This window comes from Stylophora pistillata, chromosome 2 (assembly GCF_964205215.1).
Source record: "Stylophora pistillata chromosome 2, jaStyPist1.2, whole genome shotgun sequence".
NCBI classification, from domain to species: domain Eukaryota; kingdom Metazoa; phylum Cnidaria; class Anthozoa; order Scleractinia; family Pocilloporidae; genus Stylophora; species Stylophora pistillata.
In genome coordinates this window covers 36,717,227-36,734,291 of record NC_142520.1, presented here as the reverse complement: position 1 = coordinate 36,734,291, position 17,065 = coordinate 36,717,227, and the positions used below count along the sequence as shown (strand labels likewise).

Here is a 17,065-nt window from a genome sequence, read left to right as displayed (position 1 = left end):
TTGCATCGTTAATCTGTTTGTTTATTTACACAATGAACAATACCACTGCAACAAAAATGAGTCACTTGAACAGTTTCTTCAGGTATCTCACTGTAGCGATAACAGGGAAGATTCCATGCACGTAGCGCTGAAGGAATTTTAAGGAAAATTTTTTCACCAAGATTGTCGAAATTCTTGTCTGTAGATCCACTCACAGAAGAACTCCTGGTTTTATTGAATTCAACGCAAGCGAACATCACAAAATTGGCTCCGTTCCATTCCAGTCTACAACAGCATTTTTCCATCTGCAGAGAAAGCCGCAAATATTATTTCTTTGGTGAGTCATATCGCATTCGCAAATTATCACAGAGTGGTAGGAATGGCTATGGTCCAAAGTCATTTGTTTGTCCGTTGGTATGAATTAAAGGTTGGCTATGAAAAAATAACTGAAGAATTGGAAAAGTAGGGACAGACTTCAGTTGCACCTGGCCGCTTTAAGGGTAGCGAGTAGCTTATAGGAACATCCTTTGCTGGTTACGTTGACATTCAACAATTACTTGAAAATGTTGTGTAATACAGGTAGGAGAAAAGTTAAGGATAGTTTCATAAATCTGGCTAACTTTGATTTTTTTTGTGTGCCAGGCGCCATTTTGAAACGATCCAGGCCTTCAAGAATATGAGCGCGAAAGACTGAGGTTTTGAATAGAGCTCTCTTCACCCTTGCAATTGTTACATATGTTTTTCTTTGCAAAGCTAACTTCTAACATTTGAGCAGGCTTTCACAGCACAAAAATCTTGTCTTAATTCACTATGATATACAAACCTTGTTCTAATACAGTGTTCTAGTGGAGGAACAAGATCAGTGTCTTTGTACTCCGGACATTCCCTGGTTGTATCTAGTTCAAGCCAAATCGAGAGATTGAAGTGTGAACATGAATAATATGCCAAATATACCTTTAAAATGACTTACATTCATGATAAAATAACTTCACTGACTGTGGAAACCACGTAAACGTGAAACATCCTTCACCGAGCAAATCTCAACAATATTCTACCCTGATTATATTTCGAGTCAACAGACCTTTCTACTTGCACCCTCCAAAACAGTTTCCACATGATAGAGTAATTATATTCTGTTATATTCTGTTATATCCAGTTATACTCTGAGAGGGCAAACAACTTTAAAACTTGACGGTGTAACCAGGGTTGACTCCATATTTATCACTCTGTCCTTAATTTCAGTAAGTGTACAAAGTAATCCTGGATTTCTTTTACTTTCCGTCACTTTGCTCTGTGATTGGCTAAGAGAAAGCTCTCACGCCCTTGTGGAACCAATCAGACACAATACCAAGACGGTTTGCGAGTTTTACCATTTAGTTCCATCGCCTTAATGTTTTCTGTAAACTGATGTTACATGAGACGTCCTTACCTATGGTTAGTTTAATCTCCTCCTCTTGACGGGCCAGACCGTCATAGTAATAAAGATCAAACGTCTTTTCAAACTTCCTACGCAGCAAAATATTTTTACGAATAATGAATTCCTATTTGATATTTTCTACTTTAAAGTTACATATTAAGGCGTAGATCGTACCTAGTACCTCCACTGTGATTTTTTTTTTTTAGGGGGGGGGGGGGAGTTTCACGCCAAGATAACCGTTAACTTAACCGATAACTTAACCGTTCAGGGTTAATCAAGGCACGACATATTTAATTACTTGGGAAAGGGGTTTGAAACTGATGAAATAACACTATAGCAAAACCTGCTGAGATGGACTGCAAAGGGAAACGAAAAACAGCCCGAGAGAGCGAAGGGGTTCGGGTTAGTTCATTGTACTTCCTTAGAAGTGCGCTTCAAAGGAGATGGCTTTAAGTTAAGTCTCCGAGTTCCAGTTAGCGCCGGAGGTTCCACAGTACAACTATGGGTAAGGCAGAAAGACAGACGGCCAATCTGGTGGATTTTTATCCCGACATTACTCTCCCCTAAACTAATCTCTTCTTCTCCTCTTCCAACCCCCTTCCCCCCCCCCCCCCCTTCCTGCACTGACACCTACAGTGGTTTCTTTCTCTGTGGTAGCTAACCTATCGGACATATTTTCCAAACGACTCATTCAACAGATAATTGGATGTTTCTAACAGCCAACAAGAGGCTGATCATCCTTAAGTGTATCAAGTAACAAAGAACAAGCAACTACCAATCATCCAAGAGGTTTCTGTCCACAGAGAACAGTACACTGAAGTGACTCTCACTGCAAATGACCCAGATGGGAAACTTGGGGCTTTTGAAGTTAACACCAACCTAACAACATGTCAATAAGTAACTACATTGGAGCAGAATGATCATCTCACCATTAATCCTTTAAGCCCAAAATGTCACCAACAATTAATTTCGCCTTGATATGGCAACTCGTTATCATATGTGACGGGAACAAGAATCAACGAACTGATCTTTGAAGAGAAACTGTTCTGATTTAAGGCAAAATCTAACAACAGTTGACGTAATATATCGTCTAAAAGCTCCCTGAGCCCTATAGTCAATATATAAGGAGACTTTATATGTTAACTGTGGGAATTTTTTCACGGTGCGAAACTACCGTAAACTCTAAAGAGATACAAAAGATAAATCGAGCAAGGAAGAAAAGTAAAAATGACCCAGCAACAGGTGAGAGAAAACAAGGGCAACTGTCAAGAGAGAGATTAAACCGAAGACACATGACGAACTTGACAAATAAAATTAAGCTACGCACCATTATAACATAACCAAAGTAAAGCGCGCGCTCTGATTGGTCAATTTAGCGTCCCCCATTTGCCCATGGGTGTACGCTGCTGACGTGAGCAAATGCAAAGACTATTTTTCCGCGCGCGCTTGTTTTTTCTGGTCACGTAAGATTTGTTAAATAAAAGGGAACTGTTTAGCTACAATGTATCAATGTTATGTTATAAAACAAATGGTAAACACCACACCGTACACTATTGAGTTATGGATGCACTTGGGAGGTTTGCTAAGCACTCAAGAAGCTAGAGTCGCTCTCGGCTATCGCCTCGAGCGACTCTTACGCTTCTTTCGTGCTTAGCAACCTCCCGCGTGCATCCATAACTCAATAGTGTACGCTGTGGTGTTTACCATTTGTTAATTAGTGACTACCTAATCGTGGTAACAATATTTTGATTTACCCTATAACATGAAACGATCAAAGACAACCTAAATAAAATATAGCTCACCTCGCATGACTTGTAATGTTCAAATAGCGATAGAAGTCCAATGTCACTTTGTTTTTCTATTCCTTTAAAAACATTCTACAAAAGAGAGCAATTTACAGAGAGAATTTAGGAAACGCAAAGTGATTTTACAATTACAGTCCTCGATAATTAGACAATCAAAGTGTGCAAACCAGCGGAAAAAGGACAAAATTACGCAATCGATTGTTCACCTAAGCAGCACACCCCATGCACCTAGAGTCCATTCCTTTATCGAGCAGCGGCTGCTTATCGAGTCTCTTGTTCACCATAGCCTGGTCAGAGGGTACGAAGAGGAAGTAATGCGGCCGTTAGGAGGAGGGGGAGGGGAGACGACAAAGGGGGGGAGGGGAGGGTAAGGGTAAGGGTAAGGGTGTCGGCGGAGCCTTTCTTCCCTACCCCTTTCTCGCTCATTTTCTTCCCGTTTTCATCTTTCTCCAACCCTTGACAAGAGGGCCTACTGATAAGCTAGTTCGCCGCAACTTAGTAATTTTGATTACGCTTCCTTCGAGAGATTGTTCTCCATCCTGCACTCACGAGAAAACGTGGAACATCCTCCTTTAAAAAAGCTTATTAGCAAAGTTGCAACATCACCTTCTTAGCTCCTCCAGTATCGATTTCCATAATGTTGTCAAATGTGTTGGACGAAGCTTTGCCAGTGACTATCAAATTCACCATTTCCTTAAATGAGAGAATGTCAAGGAGTAAACGTATACTAGGCCAGCGGTATCGTATGTGTGCCAAGTTTGCATTAAAGCTCTTGTTTTGAGGTCTTTGTAATTTACAACACTTAATGCAAAGGAATTCCCATCTGAAAGATGTCAGAGCAAAAAGAACAATCATATGCGCAAACATCTAACCGATTACGAGATAGCCTTACATCTTGCTCTTACGTTGTCAGAACCAAGGTGTTTCACAGGAATTATAAACATCCATACATACCAGAGAGTCAAGGTGTTTAAAAAGGATGTAACTTTTTTGATAAAGCTCAAAACAAAGTGGTACATCTAAAGAATACCAGTAGTAAAATAACCTTTGCGTTCGACAAGCCTCAAGATTTCTTTTTCGCCACTTTTCCTTCCTTTTGCAAATTACTTTCGTAAATTTCGCGCGACATGGTCTAGTTCTTCTATTTTCTCTTAAAATTTTGCGCGGCAGATTAGTGTGCGGCCGGCCAGTACAGACAATTTGCGCATGCGTTACGTTTGACAGTTTTCATCTTGTGATAAAAACAGTCTTTCTCAGCTTGATACTATAATCGAGGCAATATAATACCAACCTGTGTGCAATAACCGTGGGCTCCCATCAGGGTATTCGTTGGTTCATCCATATCTAATATTACCCTAGGAAAAGATTAATACTAAAACTTAGTTAACTAGACAAGTAAGCTTTAAAAAGGCCCAAAGAAATAATGGGAAACAGACTTACTTTTGAATTGATCTTGACAACATCACAGAATACAACAACAAAATACACCCGCTACTTTTGTCAGATTCAAACTGGAAAATAAAACATACGCTGTCATAACTCAGCACGAACTGTATTTTCCCTTTTTTTAATCATGAATTGCAAGTTCGTATCTAATCAGCTTAAAGAACTTAACACCAGCAAAGAAAATATTTTAAATGCATATACCACATCACAAATGATACACCACATCACAAGTGTAGATTGTGCTAATTGTTTATAAATTCATGAAAAATGAAGGCGGTACATCATAGTTTGAGAATCTTGAAAAAATTTCACTTAAGCCTTTTTAAAAAGTTCGTCATCTGCAATCTGTTGAAATGGTTTCCATTCTTGGCCATCTTTGGCCATCATTGCACATCTTTGGCCATCCCTGTTAATCCTTGGTTTAGAAGGAGTTCACTACCTCAGAAACCACTGACATTCAAGACTATCTAAACGGTTGCATGTAATTGTTGGAATTCTGAACAAGAGTATAAAAAATATACTGAACTACTAATAGCATTTAAGGTTTCAAAATATTGCAAATACATCTACAAATGGCTGCAAGTTATGGCGTGCCGTCTTTCCCGGTCTTGGCAGGTAAATTTTTAAACGTAGCAAACTGTACCCTACCTGAGTTATGTTTTGGGCGAGAAAGCTTTGAAGACTTTCAGATGACTTGAAATCATGCAAAACAAGCTGGAAAGATAAATGAAAGGTTAAGCACACCATCGTGAAATTTATGATCAATTAAAGTTGGAAAAAATTTACCTACAACTTGGATCACCTTTGAAAGGAATGTGTCCATTACTAACCAAAATTGCCAAGTGACGAGATTTTTCCATAATTGGTTACCTGGAGAAAATAATTGAAATACTCACCGCTTCTGTCAGCTGGTCGGGTTTGTATCTTCCGGCACCAAAAAAATTGGAGCCACCAGTTGGTCTTAAAGAGAGAACAAGTGTAAAATAACGCTTTATTGTAAAGATTCGTCAGTAAATTTTGTAGAGCTCAAATCTTCAAGCTCACCACAATAAACCCCAGAGCACACAGTTAAACTAAAGTTTCATCCAAAGATCTCGTTTCCTGAACATTTCTTAGATATCTGCTGAACTTACAGAGCTACAGTAGCTGTTTTGTGGTCTCCTGCCCTCCAAAGAATTTCACTCAGAGCAGACGTTAGAGCTTTCGTTCTCTCTCGGGAAGATGGCTGGAGTTTCCTGCCGACAACAACGAAGTGCTCAGACACATTGCAGCATTGCATATCTTGTCACATGTACATTGACCAGAGGCCACCGAAAAAATGCAGGTGCCAAATGAAAAAAGGGAACAATGCTTACTTCTTCGTGTCTCCCTTCTTTCCTCCGAACAGCAAATGTTTGAGTACAAATCCTTGTACAGCAGCAAGTACACCACATGGCCCACCCTACCAAGAGAAAATCACATCAAGCTGGCTCACGTATCACGTACAAGGTATTTCGTATCACGCATCTCACATCACACATCACGCATCACGGATTACGCATCATGTAAGTCATCTCAAAGTATTACAATGCCGCTCTTCGTGAACGAGATACTAGTCACTGCCAGGTTTTATCTCTTTACACCCTGATATGCATATTCTCCATACTGTTCTCTAAACATTTCCTTAGGGTCTGATATGGAGAGTTTCTTTAACAATCAGGTCGAGCTTCCTTATTTGGTGATCAATTCTTTTCTTCTGATGACCTTAATGTGTGATCCAGGGGCAATATCGTGGGGAGAGATTAAATTTTAGTCACCCTTAGAGGTCACTGGGTTAAGAAGAAGTAAGAACTTACAAAAATACCAAGATTTGCCAAAAACTGCTACACAATAATTACCTTTAGTTGCACAATTCCATATTCTAATTGATAAAGATCACAGAAAGAAAAGCTCTGATTCCTCCATTCCGGATTAAAGCTCGCTGTAGCAGTTCCAAAGATAAGATTTTTCAAGCCCTGATTAACAAATTAACAAAATGTCACTGAAAAAATTTAATTTAATTTAATTTAGTCCATTTTCACTGCATTAAGTTTTGCAGTGGGGAAGGACTAGAAAGGAACATAGGAACCATTCGTGCTAGTCCACCCTCCCACCCATCCCACCCCAGGGGAGGACATCCATCACACAGTAATCTCGTGTGTGGGAAATTAACGTCTCCTACCCCAACCCTGCAGGAGACGGGACCTCCATTTATTCGTCCCTATCCGAGAAGACTAGAATATCTAACCATTTCTTGATGTTATAGAAAGGCAGCAAATTCTTCTCAATTATTTTAAGACCCTGAGTGTTGGTCCGGCCGGGGCTCGAACCCTCGACCTCCCGCACAACAGTCCAGCGCTCTATCCATTGAGCTAACCGGGAGGCGGTTCTGATGTAAATTGATGTAAAAAACAATGAAACAAACTATCAAACAAGGCACTCTCAATATTGGAAACAAGTGAACTAAAAATTTGGCGTAATAAATTTCATTGATTCATTTTCCGGAACCATGACTTGTACATATTTAAGACTAGAAATATTTCAATACTTATAAATTGAACTTTACAAAAAAAAAAACAAAAAACTTCAGCATGAACCTCCAAATAATTAAGTGGTGTATTAATTTCTAATAAAAGCAATTGACAATTAACCATGAAACTCCCAAAGTCTGGTTGGTAATTCTCCCTTCCAGCTGCGACATATTTCTTCCTAAATAGGGAACGAGAATTTGATGTTGGATCAAGATAACAACTTCTTCCTGATAAGTTTGAATATTCTCATTACTTGTTTGCAGGATGAGGTATGGATATTATAGAGAGAAGTTACATGTTTATCACTTTTAGGAGTTACAGGGTTGACAAGTCTTGTGAACTATAATCCTTCACCCTGACACGCTACATTTAGTTCTTATTAACCGAGCGGGAGGTCTGTATTGGAGAATCTTGACTGAGGTCGCCAGTACAGACCGAATGCAGTGTGGTCTGTACCAGCGACCAAGGTCAAGATTCTCCCATACAGACCGACCTAGCTCGGTTAATAAGATGTTTATTATATAGCTGTGTCTTATATGCCAATTTTTAATATTCTTTGTACCTTTTTTTTCTAGACCGGTTTAGATGCCGGTCTAGATGGGAAAATCTAGACCGCTTTCAATATTGATTTCAGCCAATCAAATTCGTGAGCTCGGTAGTTCCCAGTCCTTGCGAGACACAGCCATATAATAAGTAGCAAACATTGACTGCTTTGACTTACCATAGCAATTTCCAATGATATAGGCTTACTCTGAACATCAACTGAGGCAATCTTCTTTGGACCTAACACAAATAATGCATGTCTATGTTTAATCAAAATCATGCATTCAATTTTTCATGATGTAAGAAAGTAAAAACCTTCCATGATACAGTCTCTGTGACGATAGTAAAAACAGTGTTTAGGTTGGCATTGTGTTATTTAGTTGTATCACTCAATTACCCATATATCTGCTCTTTTCTTAAATTCTCCTTTTTTGTTTGATATAAGAAGGGAACCTTGAGTTTTCTACTGGCAGAATATTGACAAGATGTAAAGTACTGCTGCAGCAAATGTCCAAACTAATAAAAACCTGAAGAAAGGGCAAAACTCTGTATCAAGCACGGACCTTGAGCTTGGAGATATCTAAAAGCAGTATATGCCATAACAAAACATACTTGTCAAATGTACACCTACCTAATGACAACTGTGCAAGTTCTTGATTAAGATCTTCATCAACATCTTCAAACACAAGATCACTATTTTTGGCCTGATCAAAAAAAAAAAATAAAAATAAATAACAGTTACATAACAAAATTCTTTGTGATCAGCAAAATATTTAAAACAATCCTTAAGTTATCATTCCTGTCAAGGAGTACACTTCTAGCACAATATTCATAGCCTGGAAACAGGCTGTCATTTTTAGCCCCTCAGCACAAGCATTTTGTCTGCCCAAGGGAAATTATGAGGGCTTGAGCAATGTGAATTGGCTAAAGGTCTAACAGAATCACGGCAAACCTCTGCCCAAGGGAAATTATGAAGGCTTGAGCAATGTGAATTGGCTAGAGGTCTAAGAGAGTCACTGCAAACCTCTGCCCAACTTGTCTCAAATCTTCCCATAGGAGGATAAACACATGTCCCACAGCACTGTTAAAAATGGGGGTCTACTTGCTAGCTCCAATATTCATAACAGCATGTAGTCCTCAATCAGTATGCTTGAACAGACAGTGAAGTTACCTTATGTGCCCTGGAATTAGGAAGGGGCTGGTTTCTGCAATAGATAAAAAATAACAAACAGCAATTCACAACATGGCACACAATTGATTCTCTATCAACACAGTGCAGTAAAGTAAAAGTAAAGTCTGTTTACGAGCCTAGAGGCCCAATTAGGCTGGTGCTTAACTCCGGTTTCTGTAGCATGAAGTGACTAGGAGTATTTCTACTCCCCCCTGGATGGGATGCTAGTCCATCGCAGGGTTTAACCCCCAGCATTAAATTGCCGGTACCCATTTATACACCTGGGTGAAGAGAGGCACTGTGAGAGTAAAGTGTCACAACACAATGTCCCAGCCAGGGCACGAACCCGGACCACTCGATCCGGAGTCAAGCGCACTAACCATGAGGCCACTGCGCCTCCACATCAACACAGTGCAACAAGAAGAAAGTTACTGCTCTAGAAACAGAAATACCTTGTTGAGTTCCTCTTAGATGTACTTTTCCTTGATTCCCTTGAAGAAATGTTGCCCCTGAAATGCAGGGAATTACCATCATATTATTTAGTTAAAGTTACTTAGAAATACAAAATAATATATCAGATAGGAAGGTATAAGACACACAGAGAAGGTACAGCTGTGGTCACTCAGCTGTAGAGAGACAAAGAAGAAATAAAGGGAGTTTAAAGAAAGAGGGAAGAAAGAGACAGATGGACAGAAAGAGAGAGAGAAAAAAAGGTGAGGAGAATAAAATTTTGGACCTGCCAGTACACTTACAGTTGGTGGCGATCTTTGCTACTTTGATCAAGTGAAAAATCCTGTGACCTAGGAAGCCTATCAATCTGGTAGAGAAGAAAACAATCATGTGTCTGATTATGGGTATAATGCCATGCAAATAAAGTAATACACAAGCACAAGGTTTGTTAATAAATAGTCTAGAATCAGCTCAATACTTGGTTTAAAATTCTAAATACCCCCTCCCCCCTAATCATATTTTACAGATAGGCTACAATAATTCAAGTCATTGCAGAAAACAGAAACTGATTCAGAGACTGTATCTATGCCAACCAGGTACGGATTTGGTACTGCATCAGATTGAGCTATAAACTAAGCCACATTCAGTAAAAATAATGCCTGATGAATAAAATAGTATTTCAATAGTTGTATAATGATACTTCAATAGGGCAATTATGCTAAAATGCCTGCTTAAGGTGGCAGACTGGACAGCCCTGCATGGGGTCAGGGTAACTAAATATAAATTAAAGATTGTTCAAAATCTCAGACCATAAAAGCTACAAGAACAAAACTCTGAATAGAGAGTCACATCAGAATATTTGAACTTGTTACAAAAGAAATTTTAAATGGTAAATCGTACATTTTACTTACATGATTATCTTGCACATCCAGTTTTTGATTCTGTGCAATGTTCTGCTCTTTGCTCTCGTCATCATCTCCGAACAAACTTCCATTGTTCAAACCTGACAAGCTGCTGCTTAGTCTTCCACTACCAGGACGCAGCCTTGAATCTCTCTTACCAGCCAATCCAGAGCTGATAACTGGTCCTCCTGTGGCATTTGGTCTTCTTTTACTCTTGAGTTTTGCCTTTGGATCACTTGACATTGAGGGTGTGGCCATTGAAGGTTCTGAGAAACCACTAGAACCTGTTGAAACGGGTGTATTTGTACTCCCTGCCGTACTATGTGATTCATCAGAATTCAATTTTATCCTTAAATCATTGGTTAGCAAGCTTGGTTTAGTAGCTGGAATATTTCTTGCTGGTTTTTCCAGCTGTTTTAAGAGATCATCATAACCTTTTCTGTCATCTTTATCATCAAGTTTTTCACTCTGATTTGTAATATCACTGTTTGATGGCTGCGCCAGTGCCTTGTTTCCTGTATCTTTTCTGGCTCCCCTTAAAATGTAAACAAAATTTGAATGTACAAGTTAAAGCAGTCTTGAGAAGAATAAAATGGCAAATTCACTATTTCTAAAAATTGGTAGTGTCAACAGTTTAAAGGGATTTGTGTAGTTAATAGTGGCCACTGTAATCCGTCATACAAATCAATATGGTGACACAGACAAAAGACCAGTTTCAAAACAACCAATAAATGTCTTCAATTTTATTTCACGCTAAATACATCATTCCCATAGATGAATTCAAATTTTTACTTCAAACTTATTTTGGCAACTTAAAAATCATTTGTTCCACCAGGTTTCTTCCTTTGATATGAGATGTTGAGAACAACTCAATAAATCCGTGGTTAAACTCAACGTTTTACTTTATTTTGACCAAGAACAAAACCTCCACGGCGAATAATCGTTCTACCCACGGCAAAATCTCGAACAAAGTAAAAGTACTTGACATTTGGGTAATTGTGAAGAAGAGCTCCCCAAAAAACCTGTCGGCCGACTGTCGGCCGACTGTCGGCCGACAGTTGACCGACAGGCGGCCGACAGTCTACCGACAGGTTAAGAAAAAAGAAAAATTGTGTAAAAAACGAACAGTTAACGTGACATAACAATCCGTAATGGTGATGTATGACTCGACAGACTTCACCTACTTACCGATCGACGGCAAAGTTGGTAGTATGTAAAGAAACGTTTCTTCCAAAATGTTATCAGATGCGTATAGGATATATCACTTGCGTAATTTACAACACACCAGACAATCTAAGAATCGCATAGGAAGATAATTTAATCGAGGAGAGAGGGGCAGCTGTTGCCAATGAAGTTCGCGGCACGATTTTACGAGTGAAATATCTTGTATATTTCACCACGCACAAAACGGCTCCTTTAGGAGCCACCAAATCTTGAAAGTCAATTGTCAACGTATTAAACATGTTGGATGTTGTATCAAGCGAGGCACGATTCTACGAGTGAAATATCGGATCACTCAACGTTTCTGGTAAACCAGACCAAAAACTCTTGATCTAAAACGACCACGATACCTCGTTTTGCCACTCTGCGACAAACGCAAATTAAAAAATTAATAATTTAAACCCATATGCTTTTGTAACGGCAAACTTAGAATCCCTAACATTGTGTGATCGTTTCACGGACAAGCTACCGACAAGGTACCGACAGGTTACCGACACATTACCAACAGTCGGCCGACTGTCGGCCGACTGGCGGCCGACAGGTAGCCTATATTTCAGGCAAAACCTGTCGGCCGACAGACGACCAACTGTCGGCCGACTGTCGGCCGACAGTCGGCCGACAGACGACCAACTGTCGGCCGACAGTCGGCCGACAGTCGGCCGACAGTTGGTCGTCTGTCGGCCGACTGTCGGCCGACAGGTTTTTTGGGGAGCTCTTCTTCACAATTACCGACATTTGATCCCTGTGACTCATTTTAAAAATACCATAAATGTAACGCAATGTCATGTTCTCCTGAACATGAGAGTTTTCTGTATTTTGTGTTAACAACTTAATACCTGGATGATCTTGGTCTTTCATGTACTTTGTCAGCTACTACTGATGACGAGGAACTCAAGCCACCTTGTTCTTTGATATACTTAACCATGACTTCCAACATGGTACGGAATGGTTCAGGAAGCTCCTATATATTAAGATAAAACATAACACTGATTACAATCAAAGTGAGAGCTATTTATGATCAAGCCACTACAGAATTCCTTCTCCTTGCCAATGAGAATAGACACATGGACAGTGGGGTTAGGGTAGGAGGGAGGGGAGAGAAAGAAGCCCCCCTCTGAATGCCATAACAATCAAAGTGAGAATTATTTTATGATCAAGCTACTACTGTAACAGTCAATTCCTTCTCCTTGCCAGTGAGAATAGACACACAGACAGTGGGGTTAGGGCAGGAGGGAGGAGAGAGAAAGAAGCCCCCCTGAGTTTCACCCCCCCCAGAAAAAAATGGAAAAAGATTAATATTTATTTATAACTGATTGGTAAACATGTTCTGCACCCCAGAGAGGCTCACATTACTGGTATATCCCCCCTTACAACAGAACTTTTTTTTTCTTACTTCTACTAAGAGGTTATTCAAATCCCACAAAAAGCCATCTCACTTTTTAAATAACAGAAATACTTTGGGTAAACTCTACAAATTGAAAATAATTAATAGAAAACTTTACACAATTTACAAGACCAAAGGCTTCAAAACTATCAAAATCAGCAATATTTAATATTATCATTTGAAGTAACATTTGAGATCACCTTAATTTGTTTTGCTTTTCTTCGCTGACTTGTCATATTATTATTTTTGAGGTACAATTAGTATCTTTTGGCTAAAAAATACCTGAAGATTGTCCCACTTCATGTGCAACATAAACTAACATTTGATAACTTCAAGATCAACTGCAAAAATTGAAGAATCAGGCATACCTTGTTCTTTTTCATGAGCTTTTCAATGTGCATTTCTTTGGCAAGTTGAGCACGGTTACTGATACTAAGAGAAAATCAAAGTAAGGAGCGCTGCTGTCAAACAAACAACACTAATATTTTCATCCTACAGTAAAATCTTGCAACATTCATGAAATTCAAATTAGTGTCATAAGTACAGCACTTCTGTAAAGTTTCAATAAACAAACTGACCTAATATGCCATTTTTTCGGCCATTTTACTCTGACTAGTTTACTTAGTTGCCAAGCCTTTGATTTGGAGTGAGGCTGATGGTGACCTTGTTGACAGAGATAGATGTCAGTATACTAGTGTACTTAGAAAATTATGATAACAAAGTAATTCACCTTTGAAAACAAGCAATGTTTCTATGATCATAAAAAGGTCACCCTTAGTCAAAGGCTTGACCACCAAGTATGCAACAGTAAAATGGACTATTTTACCAAGAATCAAAAGCTGCTGGAATTCTATAGTTCTGTTGATAACTCTCCAGAAAAACTGACTGATAGGTTTTCTTGAACCAGACTTAGAACACTCACCTGACACACAACTCCTCCATTGACTTTGACTTCCAGTCATTGAAGCATCAATCAATGTTCTTAACTACGGTACTTTTAAAGACTACTAGTCACCTGACCCTAATTGTTTGAAGGGCGGACGACACTACACACTGGATGAATCACAATCCCGTGAATATCACAGTAGGATTTGTTACTACTCAGTGGCTGATCTAGGAGAGAGGCCTGAGGGGGGTTGGGCTTTTCCTTAATTTGGACAAAAAAAATAAACACAGAAGGAAGAGAAGCTGACAGGTATACACCCACAAAAAAACTCTTAGCTAGGTCTGGACTAACTTATCCCCTAGATAGCAATTTAAGATCCTGTCCACACCTATCTGCTGTGGATATTTTCGAAAACGGAGATTTTTTTCTCCGTTTGCACCTCCCATCCACAGGTAACCAATGCTCTTGGTAACATTAATGATATGCTATCCAGACTGTAGATTTTTAAAAACGGAGATTTATCGAATTCATGTGGATGTGGATGTTTTCGAATACGGAGAAAAAAAATCTCCGTTTTCGAAATATCCGCCTACATGTGGATGGGGTCTTAATCAGCAGGACAGCAATTTATCCATTTGATAGCATCATCTGCCCTTTGGACAGTTGAGGTCTTGATGGTAAGACTCTAATCAACTGATATTGCTGGGTTATACATGAATTGATAGGTTTAATATTAAATCTCTATACCTATCATCAGTCCTTGGCATTTCTTCATCCAATGTCTGCAAAGTGCTTTTTAATCCCTATAACCAATATCAATATCATGAACAACATGTTAAAACAAAATGGCTTCTGAATGATCTCCATATAAAATAGTAATTTTTGTGATTGGCTGTACCATCCCCCCCCCCCCTTCTCCTAAGGTCATGAAAATAAATAAAAGGAAAATTATCACAAATGAAAGAAGTTCTTGATTGTTTAAAAAATTCTCCTTGTAAGCAACTTAGGAAATGTATACAGAAGAGTATGGAGAATTTGTATACTGATGACCAGAGTGAGGAAAATAGACATCATTTAGTAAATAAACCCCTTTGAACGGCTGGTATGTCGGCTGATAATGTCCGCAGCTGAGAGATTGTCCGAAAAATGAATATTTGGCCGAGAAGCGAAGCTTCGAGGGAAAATATGAAATTTTGAGGACAATCTCTCAGCCAAGGACATTATCAGCCGACATACCAGTAAGCCAGAACAGGGTTTATTCATTTTATAACCCTCCTATTAATTTTCACATCGCAGATAAACTGCATGTAAACACAGTAAAAAAGCCAGTGGTGATCTGATGGTGAATGTGCGTGATTGATGCAAACAAGCAAAAAAAAGCGAGTTTGGTTTCCTACCATGTAAATAGGAGAACGGAAAAGTTGAAACTCTTGTGTTGACTATGTTTCTTTTTCATGGAAAAAATCGGAGGACAAAATTAATATCGACGCAGACGGGGGTTATTGCATGATAACTGTCCTGTGATTTTGCACCACGAGACATAAAGTAACCAATAAAATCCCACCAAAATTAATGGGTGGGTTATAATTAGGTTCTTAACTATAATTATAACATAACCAAAGTAAAGCACGTGCTCTGATTGGTCAATTTAACGTCCCCCATTTGCCCATGGGTGTACACTGCTGATGTGAGCAAATGCAAAGACTATTTTTCCGCATGTGCTTGTTTTTTCTGGTCACGTAAGATTTGTTTAATAAAAGGGAACTCTTTAGCTACAATGTATCAATGTTATGTTATAAAACAAATGGTAAACACCACAGTGTACACTATTGAGTTATGGATACACTTGGGAGGTTTGCTAAGCACTCAAGAAGCTAGAGTCGCTCTCAGCTATCACCTCATGTGACTCTTACACATCTTTCGTGCTTAGCAACCTCCCGCGTGCATCCATAACTCAATAGTGTACGCTGTGGTGTTTACCATTTGTTAACTGGGATATTAGTTAGCAGGTTTTCTTAACCTTACAACTCCCACAAGTGATTAACATCTAACTTCTCCTTATAATATCCTTACATTATCCGGCAAATACGTAATGAGAGTACTTAAACTTATCATGTTGTTTTACGATATCTTGATATAGCACCAAATTCTCATAACTGATTTACAAGTAGCAGCTAAAGGGGAGAATTAAAAATCATTTCTTGGGAATAGGCCATTTTACAGTTGTGTACTTAGCTAGTTGCAGGCCTTTGATTCAGAGTGAGGCTGCAGAAGGTGACCTTGTGATAGAGACCTGTATCTAGTTAGCATGATAACAAAGTGATTTACATTTGAAAGGCAGCAAGGTTTGTATCATAACAAGGTCAACCCTAGCCTAACTCCCATTCAAAGGCTTGGCAACCAAGTACACAACTGTAAAATGGACAATTACGGGGCGGAGAGATGAGTCCTAATTGCAAACGATTTATCTTATTATATATTTGGTCACGCAATGCAGTATCATTGTAGTACATGGGGAAAAAAGAAAGAATACAGTTTTGTAATTTTAGGCTTACTAAAAAACACATGGATTCAACAAATGAATCGTTATTTTCAACTTATATACCTTATAATCCTCTTTGCAAGGCGCGTAACCTTGGCTAGAGTTGCATCGATAGACTTCGAGCTAAATCATCTCATCGCTATCGTAATGCAACGAGAACAAAATACGGGATCATTCACCTATTTTAATATTTTCTTACCTAGAAAACCCAAACCTACCTTTCTGCTAAGATACTCTCGCACAAGAGAGGCCGTTAATGAGATGACAGCATCAGACATACTTAACAATCCAAGGATGCGCTCTTTCGAGGATCGAAGCGTAAAGTACAACCAGTTATCCTTAGCATTTAGGATTTTTCTTCTCGAATCCCCACATATAGCTCCTCAATATCTGATCCCCATGGTGATATATAAGCCACATATACTTCGAAGTCTTTGGATGTTAAATTTTGTACAAGGCGAGAAAACAGACACTAAAATTCACTTATGCGTGAACTGTGTGACGCAATCAATTATTTTCAATTCATACAGTGATAAAGAAGTTATCAATCGATCCGATCTTCTTTCTAGAAAAGCGTAAATAATCCTGTTTTTAAAAAATATTTTAACGAACACAACTTGTCAACATTGCTGCCGCCATTTTGTTTAATTTAAGTCCAGTCCCCTTTCAGCCTATCAGGCCGTCGGACAGGGAGGACAAGGGCAGAGCAAGGGCAGGCGGGAAATACGTCGAAAGCGCGAAGGACCCAAAAAGAGTTTGGATGATTTTTA

The 17,065-nt window shown here is 39.0% G+C and overlaps 1 protein-coding gene across 2 annotated transcripts; it reads right to left on the bottom strand.

The window, feature by feature from the left end:
- Window positions 1–2: 2 nt before the first annotated feature.
- Window positions 3–16,948, bottom strand: LOC111333120 (putative ubiquitin carboxyl-terminal hydrolase MINDY-4). Of its 2 annotated transcripts, XM_088751152.1 has the most exons (24): window positions 16,514–16,948; window positions 15,151–15,200; window positions 14,501–14,556; window positions 13,236–13,299; window positions 12,320–12,444; window positions 10,272–10,797; window positions 9,663–9,727; window positions 9,363–9,419; window positions 8,911–8,944; window positions 8,371–8,443; window positions 7,918–7,979; window positions 6,525–6,641; window positions 6,003–6,088; window positions 5,781–5,882; window positions 5,544–5,607; window positions 5,296–5,361; window positions 4,642–4,712; window positions 4,493–4,556; window positions 3,808–3,894; window positions 3,199–3,273; window positions 2,172–2,275; window positions 1,409–1,485; window positions 803–875; window positions 3–284 (listed from the first exon to the last, which is right to left on the bottom strand). In XM_088751152.1, exons 2-24 carry the CDS (start codon window positions 15,151–15,153, stop codon window positions 236–238), a joined length of 2,100 nt encoding a protein of 699 aa, XP_088607278.1. In that variant the 5' UTR covers window positions 15,154–15,200; window positions 16,514–16,948; the 3' UTR covers window positions 3–235. The 2 variants fall into 2 exon arrangements, with proteins under 2 accessions (XP_088607278.1, XP_088607277.1); XM_088751151.1 differs by lacking the exon at window positions 15,151–15,200.
- Between the last annotated feature and the right edge of the window lie 117 nt (window positions 16,949–17,065).